Source organism: Callorhinus ursinus, unplaced genomic scaffold (assembly GCF_003265705.2).
Source record: "Callorhinus ursinus isolate GAN/ISIS: 27379988/994484 unplaced genomic scaffold, GSC_fseal_2.0 scaffold50, whole genome shotgun sequence".
NCBI lineage: Eukaryota > Metazoa > Chordata > Mammalia > Carnivora > Otariidae > Callorhinus > Callorhinus ursinus.
Window position 1 is genome coordinate 9,438,214 of NW_027397112.1, and position 16,358 is coordinate 9,454,571.

A 16,358-nucleotide genomic window follows, 5' to 3' on the forward strand; every position below is an offset into this window, starting at 1 on the left:
GAAATCCTATCACAAGCTTCAACATGGATGAACTCTGAGAACATTATGCTAAGTGAACTGAGGCAGTCACTAAGAGACTACTGTGATTTCACTTATACAGGTATCTAACAGTAGTTTAATTCATAGAAATGGAAAGCAGAACAGTGGTTTGCAGGGGCTACGGGAGGGCAACGGGAGAGCTGTTGATGATTAATGAGGGTAAAGTTTCAGAGAAAGTTCTGGAGATCTGTTTCACAACAACATAAACATACCTAATGCTACCGAACTGTACATTTAAAAATGGTTAATGATGGTAAATTTTGGTTTTTTTTCCCCACAGTTGAAAAGTTTATCAAAAATAAAAAATAAACTAAGTGTATGATTCAAGAATGAAAACAAAAACCAAGAAAGTAAAAGGAAGGAAAGACTAAAAGCAAAAGTTAATGAAAAGAAAAACCCAAATTAAACAGTAGACTTGATCAACAAGATAAAAAGTTGATTCTTAGAGGGGAAAAAAAAACAAGATAAAAAGTTGATTCTTAGAGGGAAAAAAAAAAAACACTGACTAATCTCTCTGACCTATCAGTCGAGATACAAAAATAAACATTTCGTTAAAAAAAAGAGAAATAACTAAGGTATGGATATTTTTAAATTAGGTGAAATAGAAGATTTTCCAGAAAAATTAAATTATCAAAAGAGACGGAGAAGTAGGGGGAGAAAATGTGAATGAATCAATAGTTGTAGAAGGAACTTAAAAAGGTGGTCAAAAAGTTTTCCTGTATGACATCCCCCCATAGGATTCTGAGTCTGCTCTAACTTTCAAGGAGCCAACAATTCCTATACAATGCACTCCAGGGCATGGGGGAAAAATGTGTACGTAGGCACAACTTATTCTGGATAAGCTAGGACACAGAAGCTAGACAATGCCGCCTACACACAAAAGTTAACTATGGACCAGTCCCACTTACAAACATAGGTAACAAAATACAATAAACTAGAAAATCAAGCCCAACAGTACATTAAAAATAATATTCTAGTTCTGGAAGTGGTTAGTGATGGTAGCTGCACATTATGAATATACTTAATGCAACTGAACTGTACACTTAAAATGGTTAAAATGGCCAATTTTTATGTATATATCACCACAGTAAAAAATAAACATTAAAAAAAGGAAAACTGTTGAATCATTATGTTGTACACCTGAAACTAATATAACATCGTGTGCCAACTACACTTCAGTTAAAAAAAATACACACACACACACACAGAGGCACTAACGGTTTTGGAAAATATAGTTATTTTTTATAACAATAAAAGGTGGGGGATGGGGCGCCTGGGTGGCTCAGTCAGTTAAGTGTCTGCCTTTGGTTCAGGTCATGATCCCAGGGTCCTGGGATTGAGCCCACTATCAGAATCCTTGCTCAGTGGGGAGTCTGCTTCTACCTCTGCCTCTGCTTGTGCTCTCTTTCTCAAATAAATAAAATTAAAAAAAAAGATACGGGACAGAACTAGTTTTTACCTGAAATGAAAATTAATTATTTTGTCCAAAAGATTTCCCATATATAAATTCATAGGGCATAATGTAAATCCCAACAGTGAAGGTCGCACCTCAGGAAGAGGGACTTCGCAGGGCCATGTAGTAAAAGACCATTTAATAAACGGATTCTGCATGTAAAAGCCTGGTGCCAGAAACACCTAGAAACTGAAGGAGGTGGTGACCGGTGGATCTGCAGCTATCCTGAAAACCAGCTGAATTTGTCATTTAGTACAACTGACCAACTGGAGGCACAGTGGTCTGAACTTCACCGGCCCGGCCGAAGCCAGGATGCTCCTTCAGAATGCCAGAGTTACTAAACACTCAGACTTAGAAGACGAGAACATTTTAAAAACAAAAAGCAAGTTTTCAAGTAAGAATTAACTTCAACACATCTATTTTGTTAAAAAATTTTATAAAAATAAAAGTAACACATACTTATTTCTAACAAAGGTAAGTGAGGCACAAAGTACAGAACCAGAATAAAAATCACTGCAGTTTCACTACCCAAAAAGAAGTGTTTTTCCTTCCTGTTTTTTTATTTTTCAAACTTGAAAATACGGCAAACTACTGTATCCTACCTTAGTCACTTAAGTTTCCTGGAAGCAGTTCTTCTAAAGATACAGGTTCTTAGAGTTTCTGAATTTCAACAAATAGGTATCAACCCACAATTATCACTATTCTTAATGTCCTCCAAGTTGGTAAAAACCAAGAATTCAATGCTTAGTCTTTGTACCGAGGTTCTTACACTTACCTTGTAAACTTCACTGAAACCTCCTCTACCCAAAAGATGTAACAACAAGTATCTGTCATTTAGCGTTGGATGATCTTTAAATCTGTGGAAACAGAAAATACAGAACATCCTGAGTGTAAGGACTACACAATCTTCCCTGCTGGCAAAATTCCCAGAATACCTCACATGCTATACACGTTCGAGGAGGCGGCCCAATGACAATGAACAGTACTGGCTGGAGAGAACCATAAGCCACAGGTGCCAGCCTCAGCGTAGCCACAACTGGACCTGTAACCTTTGTTCACCTTCCTCCCCTTCTGAAAGGTAGCTGTGCAACTCCCAACACTATCCACTTGCTATAAGGTGAGGGGGGTACAGACTCCACCAAATCAGGGATTTTCAAACTGTGCTACCCACTTCCTCCAAAGTATTCCCACCATTCCCAAACTAATATAATAAAGTTCCAAAATATTTCCCAGGGCCTTAAAAATGGATCCGATTATTAAGGAAGTCACATGTTCTATGTGCATTCATGTTCTCTCTTTAAGACAGTTTCATTGATGTAACTGTTTTCCCCACAGAGGATTCTACCCTGTGTTGTTTTCTAACAGTAAGACAAAGAAAGGAGAGATGCTGGCAAAAGTAACTTCACAAATATTTCTACCTAATTCCAGATCTTAAATAGCCCCATTATTAATCCAGAAATTATTTTCATTTTGAGACACTGACATGCCTGCAGAGAGGGGCAACATGACCGTGTGGCAGTCAGCTCTGGAGCTGTTCAGTCACACAGGTACGGGTCCCTGGTGAGGTTGACTTGAGTTTCACTGGGCTACTGTGAAAATGAGCTGACAGCATCAGGGCACGAGGCACTGTGCCTGACACACACACAGAGCTCAGTCATGGGAACTGCTGTGCCTGACACTTCACAGAAAGGAAAAGTCCACGGCTCACACTGGCCAAACAAAAATACACAAGCTACAGCTATGTCCAAAAAATTGATGGTTCAGAGTCAGAAAAACATGGGAAGGAACAGATTCTGGACTGAAGCTACTTCCCACTTTAATCTACTTTTCAGTTGTTATCCTTTAAATGACTTATAAACAAAGGTGGGCATTCATCTACAATTAATGCGCCGAACTTAAGAGAGTCTTGTTTAAAATCTCAACACCCAAATTGCCCTTAAAGGTCATTCCAAAACCAGGGCTATCTCAAGCCGGTATCATTCCACAACAGCACACTGTCACCTATGCTTCCCTTTAGCAAGGTTCTGCAGGAATCTGAAAATACAGTGTATCCCAACTACGTACAACTGCAAAGCTATATTGTTTTAGTGACCTCTACTTGTGTAAAAGTGCTATAATACATGTATAGATATTAACATATAAATCTAATATATTTACATATATTTAAACTAAAGCACATCATAGTTGTGTTCACAAACCTGTATTATAACCTTGCAATAGAGCTAAATACACTGTGGAATCATTTACCCAATTTATAATAAGCAGAAACATCATTCTTGATCATTCATGTCAGAAAGTGTTCAGCAATCTCCAACCCAACATACCCCCAAGTTGCTTACTGTGAATTATCTTCATTATGTATCCTTTTTAGTTCCCTGATATGTAGATTTCTAACCCTTTCTAGCCTTTCCAGCTCTGCCTGGATCTCTGCTTCTTCCTAAAGTGAAAAGGAAAGAAATAGCTCAGAACAGAGGACACCACTTTTTCAGAATCTCATTTCAAAAACAGCAGACATTTCTCTTTTGAAAAACTAAAGGAAAATGTTTCTTTCAAATTGAAAAATTTAAGATAATCATAAAAAACAAGCCCACAGCAAATAATAAAAAAAATTCAAACCATACAAAGGAGTACACAAGTAAGAAAAAAGCCCTCTGCTCTTGAGTCCTCCTATTATGCCCATTCCCCATATGTAACTGTTTCTAAGTGTTTTGTGTAAATTTCCAGAAATGTTCTCTGTTTTTACATATAGGCACACACATTTTTTTTTTTTTTTTAAAACAAAAATCAGATTCTCTATCTGGTTCTGCTCTGTAAGTATGGATCATGCTTGGTGCCTTAAGTTCCACTGATTTAACAAGATCTGAGAACCCAGTGGGGAAAAACACACACACACCAACAGCAGTTTATTAAATGCTTACTGACCATCATTACCATAAATAGCATCTACCAAAAATGTATGGGCTGTTAGATGAGCAATCTACATCCAAGATGCCTCTGTGAACACTGTCAACAATTTTTATGTGGGTGCCTCTGTGTTACAGTATGGCTTATACAAGACCTTCTATTCTTAGCTAGTCTAAACTGGCAAGAGGTTAAGAGCTACTATGCGATTTAAAATATCCTAAGGGTTTTTGAGTGCCTGGGTGGCTCAGTTGGTTAAGCATCTGCCTTCAGCTCAGGTCATGATCCCAGGGTCCTGGGACTGAGTCCTGTGTCAGGCTCCCTGCTCAGCGGGGAGTCTGCTTCTCCTTCTCCCTAGAGCTGCCGCTCCCCCTGCTTGTGTTCTCTCTCTCTCTCTCTCGTGAGTGCATGTGCACATGCACTCTCTCTCTCAAAAAAATCTTTTAAAATAAATAAATAAATAAATAAATAAATAAATAAATAAATAAATAAAATATCCTAAGAGTTTTCATATCAAATCTGAACCACCTACTCATATTGTATATTTAATGTTTATTATAAGGATAACACTTATGAAGCTTTATGACATATACAGAATTATCTATTGGTATATCACTGGTTGAAAAAGTGCTCCCACTGGGTGGCTGGAGTTGGCTCAAAAATTGAAAGTCATTTAGAAATACAAGAGGGGCGGGGTGTGCCTGGGTGGCTTAGCAGGTTGAGCCTCTGCCTCTTGATTTCGGCTCAGGTCATGATCTCAGGATCCTGAGATTGAGCCCTGAGTCGGGCTCCACGCTCAGCAGGGAGTCTCCCTGAGATTCTCTCTCTTTCAGCTCCTCCCCCCGCTTGTGCACACACTCTCTCTAAAACAAACAAATAAAATCTCAAAAAAAAAAAATTAAATACAAGATGTGATAGTGAACACAACTACTCCAGATTTCTACAGGTATATCAAACCATGACATCTGTTCCAATACCACATGTAAACTGATTTCTCCATATTTTTCTCATTACACTTACCTTTTTAAGATGACCTAATCTAAGTTTGAAGATTTCTTCTTGTTCATGGTATTCTGCTAATGTTAACCTGGAAGATAATGGTAGAAATCCCAGTAAATTATTTGACATCGTAGTGTGTCTATAATAAAGACAAATGCCAAAGCATGTTGTACAGTATATTCAGTCTCTCTGTTAAAATAACTGAGACAGATTATCTTGCAATCCTTTGACAAGAGAAAACTTCTGTGATTTATCAGATATGACATGAAGAAAGGACTGCAAAGCCAGAAGACTAATTTGTAAAAAATGAGAAAATAAATGAGCTATATTTTTATGTTATTTATGAAATGAGTTTTGTCCATACAATCTCAGATGAAAATCCACTGGGAGAGGTAGCCAAAAATTATATGCCTAGGTTTTTGGGTTTTTTTTGAAGGGCAAATAATAAGCCAATGGATTTGATTATTTCTGATAACTCTTAAGACTCTGCTACTATAATAACAAGGAGAAGAATGACAGAGTGGAAGAGTCCAGGATTTGGAGTCTGAGGTCTAGGGTTTGAAGTGCAACTCAGGCCACTGGCCATGTGACCTTGGACAATCAACTTTAACTTAAGTCTTAGTTTCTTAAAAATGCAGCAAGCAATGATCCCCATCTAACAAAGCTGCTGTGCCTATGAGAATGTGAAATAATCCATAAATTGTAAAAAGGTATTTAAACACAATTCTCAAAGGGCTGACTTGATGGGTGATCACTGTTCCACCTACCCCAATTGAACCCTTACATTGTAAGAATGAGCCTTTAAGGGCGCCTGGGTGGCTCAGTTGGTTAAGCAACTGCCTTCAGCTCAGGTCACGATTCTGGAGTCCCGCGATCGAGTCCCACATCGGGCTCCTGGCTCACCAGGGAGTCTGCTTCTCCCTCTGACCCTCCCCCCTCTCATGCTCTCTCTCTCCTATTCTCTCAAATAAAATCTTAAAAAAAAAAAAATAAGCCTTTAAGAAGCGACAGCTTACTCCTCCAACTTCATTCTCTTCACACTCTAGAAGTACACACATATACTTCTAAGTTTCAGATATCATTATTTAGACATATTCTAAACAGCCGGAGAAAGAAGAAACAGCTATCCCATCAACCAGGTAGGGCTACAAAACAGTCTTTGAGGTCTGAGTCCTGCATCGGGCTCCCTGCTCGGCGAGGAGTCTGCTTCTCCCTCTGACCCACCTCCCTCTCATGCTCTCTGTCTCTCATTCTTTCTCTTGCAAATAAATTAAAAAATTAAAAAATTAAATAAAATAAAAAGAATAATAAGAAATGTATCCACTAGGGCTGTTACACCTGTCTCTTCACAGTGACAGACATACTTAACATCCATTAATCCATATCACACCAGTAAAAAAGAGAGAAATGAAAAATCATAGCTAGGGACTATCCCCGCCTAAAATAGGTTCAATACCAGGAATGATAATGTGACTCACTCTAAGCCTCCAGAGGAATGTTTTTGGCTTCTGGCCAAAGGAATGAGCCAAGTTATAGATACTCTAATTAAAAACTGGACTGAAAGCCTTCCAGCTCGGATCTGACACAGGACTCCAGATGGCAACTGCTCACTGACATACTACTGGCCTGGACTGAATTCTAATTATTGTTCTGTGGCTAGGGAACAGCCTATGCCTTCTACTACTCCTAAGCCAATGGTCTTATACACTAGCATTTGATAATTTTCAAGTAATACTGGAGGGAGAGTCCCTTCACAAAATAAATATGGGAGTGACAGCAAAAGAAGACAATGATCAGATTAATGTGTACAACATGTGCCCAGAAACTTTCAAATCTGGGCTCCTACTTGGACTTTCTGAAAGGAAATATTTCAAATTTAGAATCCAGTTTTAAAATATTTATTTATGGGCGTCTGGGTGGCTCAGTTGTTAAGCGTCTGCCTTCGGCTCAGGTCATGATCCCAGGGACCTGGGATCGAGTCCCACATCGGGCTCCCTGCTCAGCGGGAGACCTGCTTCTCCCTCTCCCACTCCCCCTGCTTGTGTTCCTGCTCTCGCTGTGTCTCTCTCTGTCAAATAAATACATAAAATCTTTAAATAAATAAATAAATAATGTATTTATAAGAATGAAGATGTTTCCCAAGCTTATTCACTGTGTGTATTTTTATCACTATACTCAATGTGATTACTAGTTTATTCATCTGTTCATTTCCCCTAAATAAACTGTGAGCTCCTAAGGCTGGGGCTGTATCCTTTAGCTCTATATCCCCAGTCTCTAGAACAGGGCCAAGTGTATAATAAGCATTTAACACAGATTTATTAAATCAATGTCAAGGAAAAGGCTCCCCAACACATCAGGTATGTATGGAGTGAGTACTGGCATTAAGTTAAGCCATCTTTCTCACTGGAATGGGATGTCATGGGCTTTTAACAATGGTATAGAACAAATATCATTATACTTGAGGTGGATTATGGGTTAATATGTTTTTGAGAACTGATATGAAAACATAAAGGCAAAACACGTATCTTAAATAAGTAATATATAGTAACATACAGGTAATCCCCAAAAGATGGTACCAATGCACCATAACCCAGAACCATACATAAGCAACTATATCATTTGACTACCATGATGACATTACATTTGTTACAAGAGTGGCCAAAGACCATGACGCCAATTAAGTGACATTATTTCTCCCGCTCATTTGAAAATACCTAAATAAGATCAGGACTAAGAAAATGAATTAATTTTACATGGTTTTTATATATAAGTTGTGAGTAAATCCATTAATGTAACTAAAAAGAAAGCTAATGCTCTAGAAATCCCCATAATTTAACATTTTGTCCAGTGGCACTTAACAGGATATCAGTATTTTGGGGGAGAGTGTGGTACCTCACAGTTCACGTGAATAAAGAACATACGTTTCATTTTCAGCTCCGTTGGTCTTGCTTTTCCTCTGTTTCTGCTCATTGGTTGCTGGAGGGGCCTGTCCCATGGCAGGAGGTTTCCGTTTCGCTAACATTTTCCGTTGTCTTTCTATCTCTTCCCTCTGTGAATTTATCCTTTCCTGCTGCCTGGAGATATAAAAGATGTTGCACAGAAGATCAAAAAAATAGTAAGACAGCTGCAGAATAAACACAAATATCTTGGTACCCAAAGATTTTGATAAACTTCAAAAAAATAAGCCCCTTTAAATCAAGTAAAGATTTGTCTTAACTTCAGGTTGGAAGAGTCAAATAACCACGACAGAAAGATTTTTTTGGAATGAGTCTGTGCTTTAAGACAGTAGTTATGATTATTCTCAGACCAGGAAAGTACACAGGAACAATATCCAATTTTCACTGTGACCTTATTTTCTGACTCAAGGAAGAATTTTCTCTCTCTCTCTCTCTTACTTTCTTTTAAAGATTTATTTATTTGTAAGAGAGAGAGAGAGGAGAGAGAGAACAAGCAGGGGGAGCTGCAGAGGAAGAAGGCGAAGTAGGCTCCCCACTGAGCAAGGAGCCTGATGCGGGAGTCGAGTCCAGGACCCTTAACTGACTGAGCCACCCAGGCACCCCTAAACTAAGGTTTTCAAAAACAAGTACGTTCAGAGAAAGCACAATGAGGCCTTGCAACTCGTAAAAACTCCTTAGGGAATGGGACATAAAATGAATTCATAAAAAACATACATAAAGATTCTTCAGATATCTAACACCATCACCATTAGAGGATTTCCTAATAATAAGTCTGAATTTTCTATAATAAACCCATATGCAAATTAGGAGTCAGTAAAAGTATCAATATAAGAAAACCACTGTCTCTCATGTATGCCTAACAGATATTAAGGTTTGGAGAGCTGGCATATTAAAAATATACCAAGATTTGGGATTAACCATTTAAAAGACTAAAATCTTTAAATCACCTACCCTAGTTGAGAATCAAATGCTAGCTCCCTTCTTCTCTCTCTACCATGCTTCTCCCACCTTTTCTTGATCCCACCTTCATCTCTGCAGAATAATGGAATCTAAGTTGTTTTTTTTTTTTTTAAGATTTTATTTATTTGACAGAGAGAGAGAGAGAGAGAGCAGGAACACAAGCAGGGGGAGTGGGAGAGGGAGAAGCAGGCTTCCCGCCGAGCAGGGAGCCCAATGCGGGGACCAATCCCAGGACCCCGGGATCATGACCTGAGACGAAGGCAGACACCCAACGACTGAGCCACCCAGGCGCCCCGGTATAATGGAACCTAAGTTGTTAACCTGTTTTCAAATGAAATCTATTCAACCCTCTTCCGTGAACGAACACTGCAGTAGTCAGTCTCTTGACCTTCCCTACACTCAGGGTATTTTTCTTGGAAGAATGGCAACCAGAAGAACAAGACTATATTCCAAGGTAGATGCCCACAGTTTATGCTCCCATATCTGTAAGGACAATACTGTGAGCAAGATTAACCTAATCAAAGCATTATAAATAAAAAACGATTCATGTGATAATATAATCCCATTGGAATCAGGATGAGCTGGTCACTAATGTCAATTTAACATCAGAATGGAAATCATAACTCAAAAGAGTTTTTGTCTGAAAAAAACCTCTTAACTATCATTAAAGATATGCCTCCCCACCAAAATACATGTATATGGCTTGAAAGAATTATGGATTGAGACTAGAATCCTTAGATAAAATCACAATCCTCCTGACTCAGTGAATGCTTCAAGGAGAACAATGTCTCAGAACTGTCTCTCAAGAGGTTTCCCAATCAAAAAACTGGTAAAATATCTTTGGCTCCTTTTCTATCCTTTCATGGACCGTGTGAGTGCAAAGCACAGTGAGCTCTCTGGAGATAACCATACAACATACAGTCTAAGCTATAAACTATAGTGGGCTAGTGGGGTGCCACAGTGTTTTGTCTTTGAAGATCAGCTGCTTTGGAAGATTGAGATTTTTAGCAATCACCTTTATTAAGCATAAAATAAAACTAATTTACTATTGTTTCTAGTAAGAATCCAAAAATTTGATCTCCAGAGACCCACCAAGAAAGGGGCCCCATAACCACCATATATATAAAGCATAAAGACAGGGGACAATGATGCTAAAAACTTGGGGAAATCTTAAACCGCATATTCTGAGAATGAGAACACTCGCTTGAACATAAAAGAGGATGTACCAGAGATCACGATTATATATAAAAACGATTCCTACATTAACTCTTGATATTCTTGAAATGATTTAGCTATTTATACTTGCAAATAAAAATCATCTAAAGATAGTCCCATCAGTGATACTTCGTTTAGGTTTATTCTGGGAGTAAAGTTGGGAATTACGTCAGTAAACGGTAACTTCTCTTAGAAAAGAACCATGTCTTATCAAGCCTTATACCTCCAACACATATGACAGTGCCTTTCAGAGTTGATCCTTAAATCCTTGCACTGCATCAATTTTAGAGAATGATTGCCATTTATCACCCACAGAAAGAGAGTACTTCCACCATCTTTTACAGAGGTACTGATGATCTGATAAATCCATCTCACTCCAATCTAAATAACCCTATTTAAAAAGCCATTACCTCTAAAAGAAAACAAAAGACAATCAGCCTTAGGCACCATTACAGGCTGAAGTAGGTCACCTAAAAAGATATGTTAAAGTTCTAACCCCCAGGACTTCAGATTATAACTTTTGGAGATAGGGTCATCGAAGATGTCATTAGTTAAAATGAGGTCATACTGGAGTAGGGTAGTCCCTTAATTCAATATGACTGGTGCCCTTACAAAGGGAGAGAAGACACAGAGACACACGGGGGAACACCATGTGAAGATGGAGACGGAGACTGAAGCTATGCTGCCACAAGCCACAGAATGCCAAAGAATGATCCTCCCTAGAGGCTTCAGAGGAAGTATGGTCTGTTAACACCTTGGGTTTGGATTTCTGGCCTGGACTGTGAGAGAATAAACTTATGTTGTTTCAAACCACCTAATTTATGGTATTTTGTTACAGTAGCCCTAGGAAATGAATACAGGCACCTTCAACAGTAAAACTGTATTCCAGACTCCAACCATACTATACGTAACCAGTAAGAGAGGTATTAAAAAACAAATGCACATTATTTTTAGACATCATTTTAACCAAATTATGTATCATGGAGTTTCTTATATACAGAGAATAATCATTTATGAGGATATCAAATATAGCCTTTACAACTGAAGAATTTCAATTTCTGCATTAAAACTGAAAGGGGATTAATTTATTAAAGTGAAACTAGAAAATAAAATACCTGTAATTAGTAGACAACAGCCAGAAACAGTTGCCCAAGAAAAGAGATGGATATTCTGTAATTTATATGACCTAAAACCATAAAAATGCTATCCACCTAGGAGGAACAATCTCTAGTTAAGGATCTAATTTAGACAGTCCTAATTGCTCTGATGGCTCTACAGCAAAGTCACCATTTCGTACTCTGTGAAAGATTTCCAGAACCTTTTTACTCTGTTTACAGAGTAAAAAGATAAAATACTACTATCAGCTAAAACTGTGAGCACTTCTAAAAAAAATTAATTACATTTTATATCTCTATACAAACACACTATTATTTTCAGTCAAAGTCTTTAGACATTTTAGAGACAGCCCCATCTAAAGAGTAACCACTGTCAGGAGTCACCATCACATCTAGGACTCAGTCTGAGCACTAGGTGGCTTTGGCCAGTATTGGGGATATAGCTTCGGGTCCCATTCTAATGAAACTGGTGTTCTACTTTCGGGGCAATTTGCACGCCCTGGTCAGGGTGTCATGCCTTGGTGTAACAGCCATTTCCACTGCCCTGGTGCATTTCTGCTCTCCCCAGCCATCTATGCTTAGCACTTGGAGTGGATGTTGTTCTGTGCCTCTGGAACCTGCCCTAAATCAAAAGGCTTTGTTTTTCTTCCTGGGTAATGTATCTTTCACTCAATAGCTAACCTCTTATCAAACCAAATTACACATACTCAAGGTACATGTGTGAGGCAAAGACATACCTAAGCCAAATGAAGGGTAATGTATCACATATAAAACAGTGACTGCTAATGTGCAATCCAGAGTTAGTATTATTAATAAGATCAGTATCTATATTTTATTTCAGGCATAAATTTGTTATTTCTTTATGTTTCATTACTATTAAAGGAGTCCCACACTCTCCAATTACTGCTCAGTAAGTTACTTCAGGAAGGAAAAAAAGAAAAGCAGTCTATGGAACCCTCCAACTCATAGTGACCTATAGATCAAATGTTTGAGAGCCCACAGTTAAAAATACAATGCCCTTCCTCCCAGTCTCAGATGAAAATAATCTAACAAATAAAGACAAATAAATAAGATATACCAAAAGATACTATAATCTAAAGATATACATATTTTTTAAGTCCAGAGCTAATCTTAGCTATTTACATAGTTGGAATTTTAGGATTTTAAATGTTAATTCTCTCCTTGAAGTAAATACTTGAATGTTTCAAACCAAAGTTATGAAAAAGTGAAAGAGTGTTTAAGATTCCAAGTTGCTGACAGATACACACTGTGGCTGGCCCCCAGCCTGACCACTGGCTCAGCCCCGGCCTTTAAGGGAGCCACTCTCTAATGACTGGACACCGTCTCCTTAAAGGGCCTCAGGGGCATATAAGTTCTTCTAGGGTTTTATTTTGTTTTATACCTAACTCAGGATGTTATTCCTTAGGTCCTTGCCCATTTCATTTTTCTATGGACCCAGAATCAACATGCTTACTGACTCCTCGTGAAAATCCATTACATAATTAAAAAGATAAGTCAAGTCCTAGATTTTTCTTCCTTAACTTCAGCAATTGATTTTTTTTTAAGATTTAATTTATTAATTTATTTGAGAGAGAGGGAGGGAGGGAGGGAGGGAGGGAAGCAGACTCCCTGCTGAGCAGGGAGCCTGATGCGGGGCTCAATCCCAGGATTCCAGGGTCCTGACTTGAGCCGAAGGCAGACCTTTCACCGAATGAGCCACCCAGGTGCCCCAAATTCTGATTCTTTTGAACTTTAATGTAGAACTCACTATTTCTCTGATTACTTTTGTCATTTTTTCTAGGACTTCACCTCATTCCCTACGTTTCTTCACACGTATAGGGACTAAAGCTGAATGAAAAAGAGGACTACCACGGCTGGAATTTGTAATTACTATAATTACAGAAAACTTAAAGCAACTTTTCAACTTCAATTTAATCACTGCAGTTCACTTACTTGATAAGGTTCTGGAAAGCATAACCATCTGTCCATTGTTCAGTAAAAGAGGCCCCATGTCGAACGGTGGTAAAGTGGCCCAATCTCAAGCGGTCTTGCATGCTCTTATCTCTACACGCCATCTTCTCTTGTTTTGACTTAGGGGAAAGGACAAATAGAAAAGAACGTTATTCTCCGATGAGAACTCAGATATAGCATGGTGTTTACTTTCCGCACTATACTGATCAAAGTTTAGTAACTGGCTGACTCTACATGGTCTTCAGGAAATACCCTAAAACTTTAAATAAATTCTCTGTATTAATGGAAAAAAGTGGTTTCCTTTCTATAAAATTAATGAATTAAAAGCTAAAACAACATTCTCCTCAGTATCTTTGACATCAATAACCTACTTCCCTTTTGTCAGTGCTCCCTGTCTTTTTAACAGCATTCCAAAGATTTCAGCAGAAGCAATCACCAATCTGTTGGAAACCTCTAGCTTGTAATAATTTATTTCATTAGCAGTATTGATATCTTTCAATAGACTATAAATATGTACTAGGGATGTAATAAAAAAAACTCTCAAGAAATAGTTACTAATAACTATTAAAGTCAAGTCACAGCTAATCAATTACTATAATAAAGGAAACAACAGCCAATTAAAGCAGTTGCATACAAGTGTACGTCAACTTAATTTTTTTAAAGCACAAAGAACACTTAATTATCACATTAGTATATACGTAACTTATTCCAATTGCCACCTCTAAAATGGAAGTGTAACCATTACTAAATGTTTGCAATAGTAAAAGGATATGCACTTCAAATGATCGGATGAATGTATGAATGGGGGAGAGTGACACTGCAAATAAATTCAACTAGGCCAAGCTGTCCCTGTCCAATCACCATCCCACTCCAAGCAAGGCACAACCAGAAACAATGCCCCAAATTATCACTCTGGATGCTTGGGCCAGTGTCCATGTAAGAAAGAATTCTGATGGTCAAATCATAAGGAGTCTTCTCCTAAAAAGCCCTACGTTAAAATATTTTCATCTCAGGTAAGGAGTGAGGAGCTACAGCAATGCCACACCCTGAGCCTCCAGGGATGCAGGGTTCAGGCCACCCTGACACTCACCTTTTCTATAAGGAGTTTCTTGCTCATTGTCACACATCGATTTAATCGTTCTTTGTACTTTTCTAGCATCTTTTGCTGCTCATCAATCTGCCGCCTCAAATCACAGTTGGCCTTCAAGGGGAAAACATTTTTTAAATTAGCTCCAAAGAAGATAGATTAATACATAAGCAGCTTTTACAGAGTCCAAACATAATTTCTTATTGCTCAATCAAAAGCAAAATTAAGGTTCAAAGAGCTAAGAGTAACCAGATTTAAAAAACAAATACTTCCTTTAGTCTCTATAAACTTATCTATTTAGTAAAGATGAAGTTTCTACAAGTGGGCACGTTTTTCTACTGATATTTTACTCCTCTCAAAAGGCAGTTATAGGTAAATCTAGTACATCACATATACCTAAACTGCAGCAAAATAAAAGAACCTACAATTAATGAGATGTTTAAAATACATTCAAAAGGTGATTAGCACTTTATAGCACTCACAAAATACCTAGAGGATAATTAAACACAAAAAAATTACAGAATTTTTAAAAAACCACATAATGTTCTTATGTTCAATTGTTCTTTGTTTTTCTATTCTTATTTCCAAAGAAAAAGAGACATGAATTTACATAAATGTTTCTTACCAGAGAAGCCAGGCACACCCATGCCCGCATAAGACAGAACTAACAAACAAGATGAATACGAGGTCCTGATTCTCAAGAATGCCAGAATGTAAATACACAGTTCATTTAGCTGTGGTCAGAAGGATGGGCTAAATACTTTGAAAAAGTCAAACCTCCTACAATAACAGAGAAGGGAAGAACCACTAACCCAAGGTCAATTTTGACTTGCAATTTTTAAACTTATTCTTGTATTAACAAAAGATCTCTACTCTTTCAGGAAATAAATGCTACTTTATAATAATGTGCTTGAGTTGTGAAAAAAGATCTGGCATTTCCCAATCAAATGATTTAAGTGTTTCTGAAACACTAAAAAGCACAAATGGAAGATATTACAGCACACGCAATTTTTGAGACTTTACAGCTTCATTTTTAAAGTGGCCCGTGTACAACAGCTTCCATCTCCAATTTCTACTCATATGTATAATTTCTATCAGTTCTTACAGAGTTCTATGGACCACTCTATCAAAGGCAAAGTGCAAGTACGGGTACATGTGACTAATTCATAATAAAGAATCCACAGGGTCCCTGGCTGGCTCAGTTTGGTAGAGCCTGCGATGCCTGATCTCAGGGTTGTTCAGTTCGAGCCCCATGTTGGGTGTAGAGATCACTTAAAAACAAAATCTTAAAAAAAAAAAAAAAATCTGTAAGACAAAGACTACATAATGTTTACATAAAATTCCATCTCCTTTTGGAAGGCGAGGAATCCCTTAAAATCTACAATCAAATGTATGGAATCAAACTCTGGCAGCTTATTTAAACTTTTAAGAACTCTAGGGGAGCCTGGCTGGCTCAGTCAGTAGAGCATGTGACAACTCTTGATCTTGGGGACGTGAATTAAAGCCCCACGTTGGGTGTAGAGCTTACTTTAAAAAAAAATTAAATTTTAAGGGGCAACAGGGTGGCTCAGTTGGTTGAGGGTCCAACTCTGACTACAACTCAGGTCATGATCTCAGGGTCATGAGATTAAGTCCCGTGTCAGGCTCCGCACTGGGCATGA

The 16,358-nt window shown here is 38.0% G+C and overlaps 1 protein-coding gene across 6 annotated transcripts in view; it reads right to left on the bottom strand.

Annotated features, from left to right (window-relative positions):
- Nucleotides 1-16,358, bottom strand: part of TLK2 (tousled like kinase 2) — a 117,789-nt gene that overhangs the window by 21,693 nt on the left and 79,738 nt on the right. For all 6 annotated transcript variants that reach the window (XM_025890033.2, XM_025890034.2, XM_073883089.1 and 3 more), the window contains 6 exons: nucleotides 14,701-14,811; nucleotides 13,593-13,729; nucleotides 8,314-8,466; nucleotides 5,414-5,480; nucleotides 3,832-3,929; nucleotides 2,268-2,349 (listed from right to left, as the gene is read on the bottom strand). In XM_025890033.2, coding sequence (XP_025745818.1) covers nucleotides 2,268-2,349; nucleotides 3,832-3,929; nucleotides 5,414-5,480; nucleotides 8,314-8,466; nucleotides 13,593-13,729; nucleotides 14,701-14,811 — 648 coding nt within the window. The remainder of the gene's footprint in view (nucleotides 1-2,267; nucleotides 2,350-3,831; nucleotides 3,930-5,413; nucleotides 5,481-8,313; nucleotides 8,467-13,592; nucleotides 13,730-14,700; nucleotides 14,812-16,358) is intronic.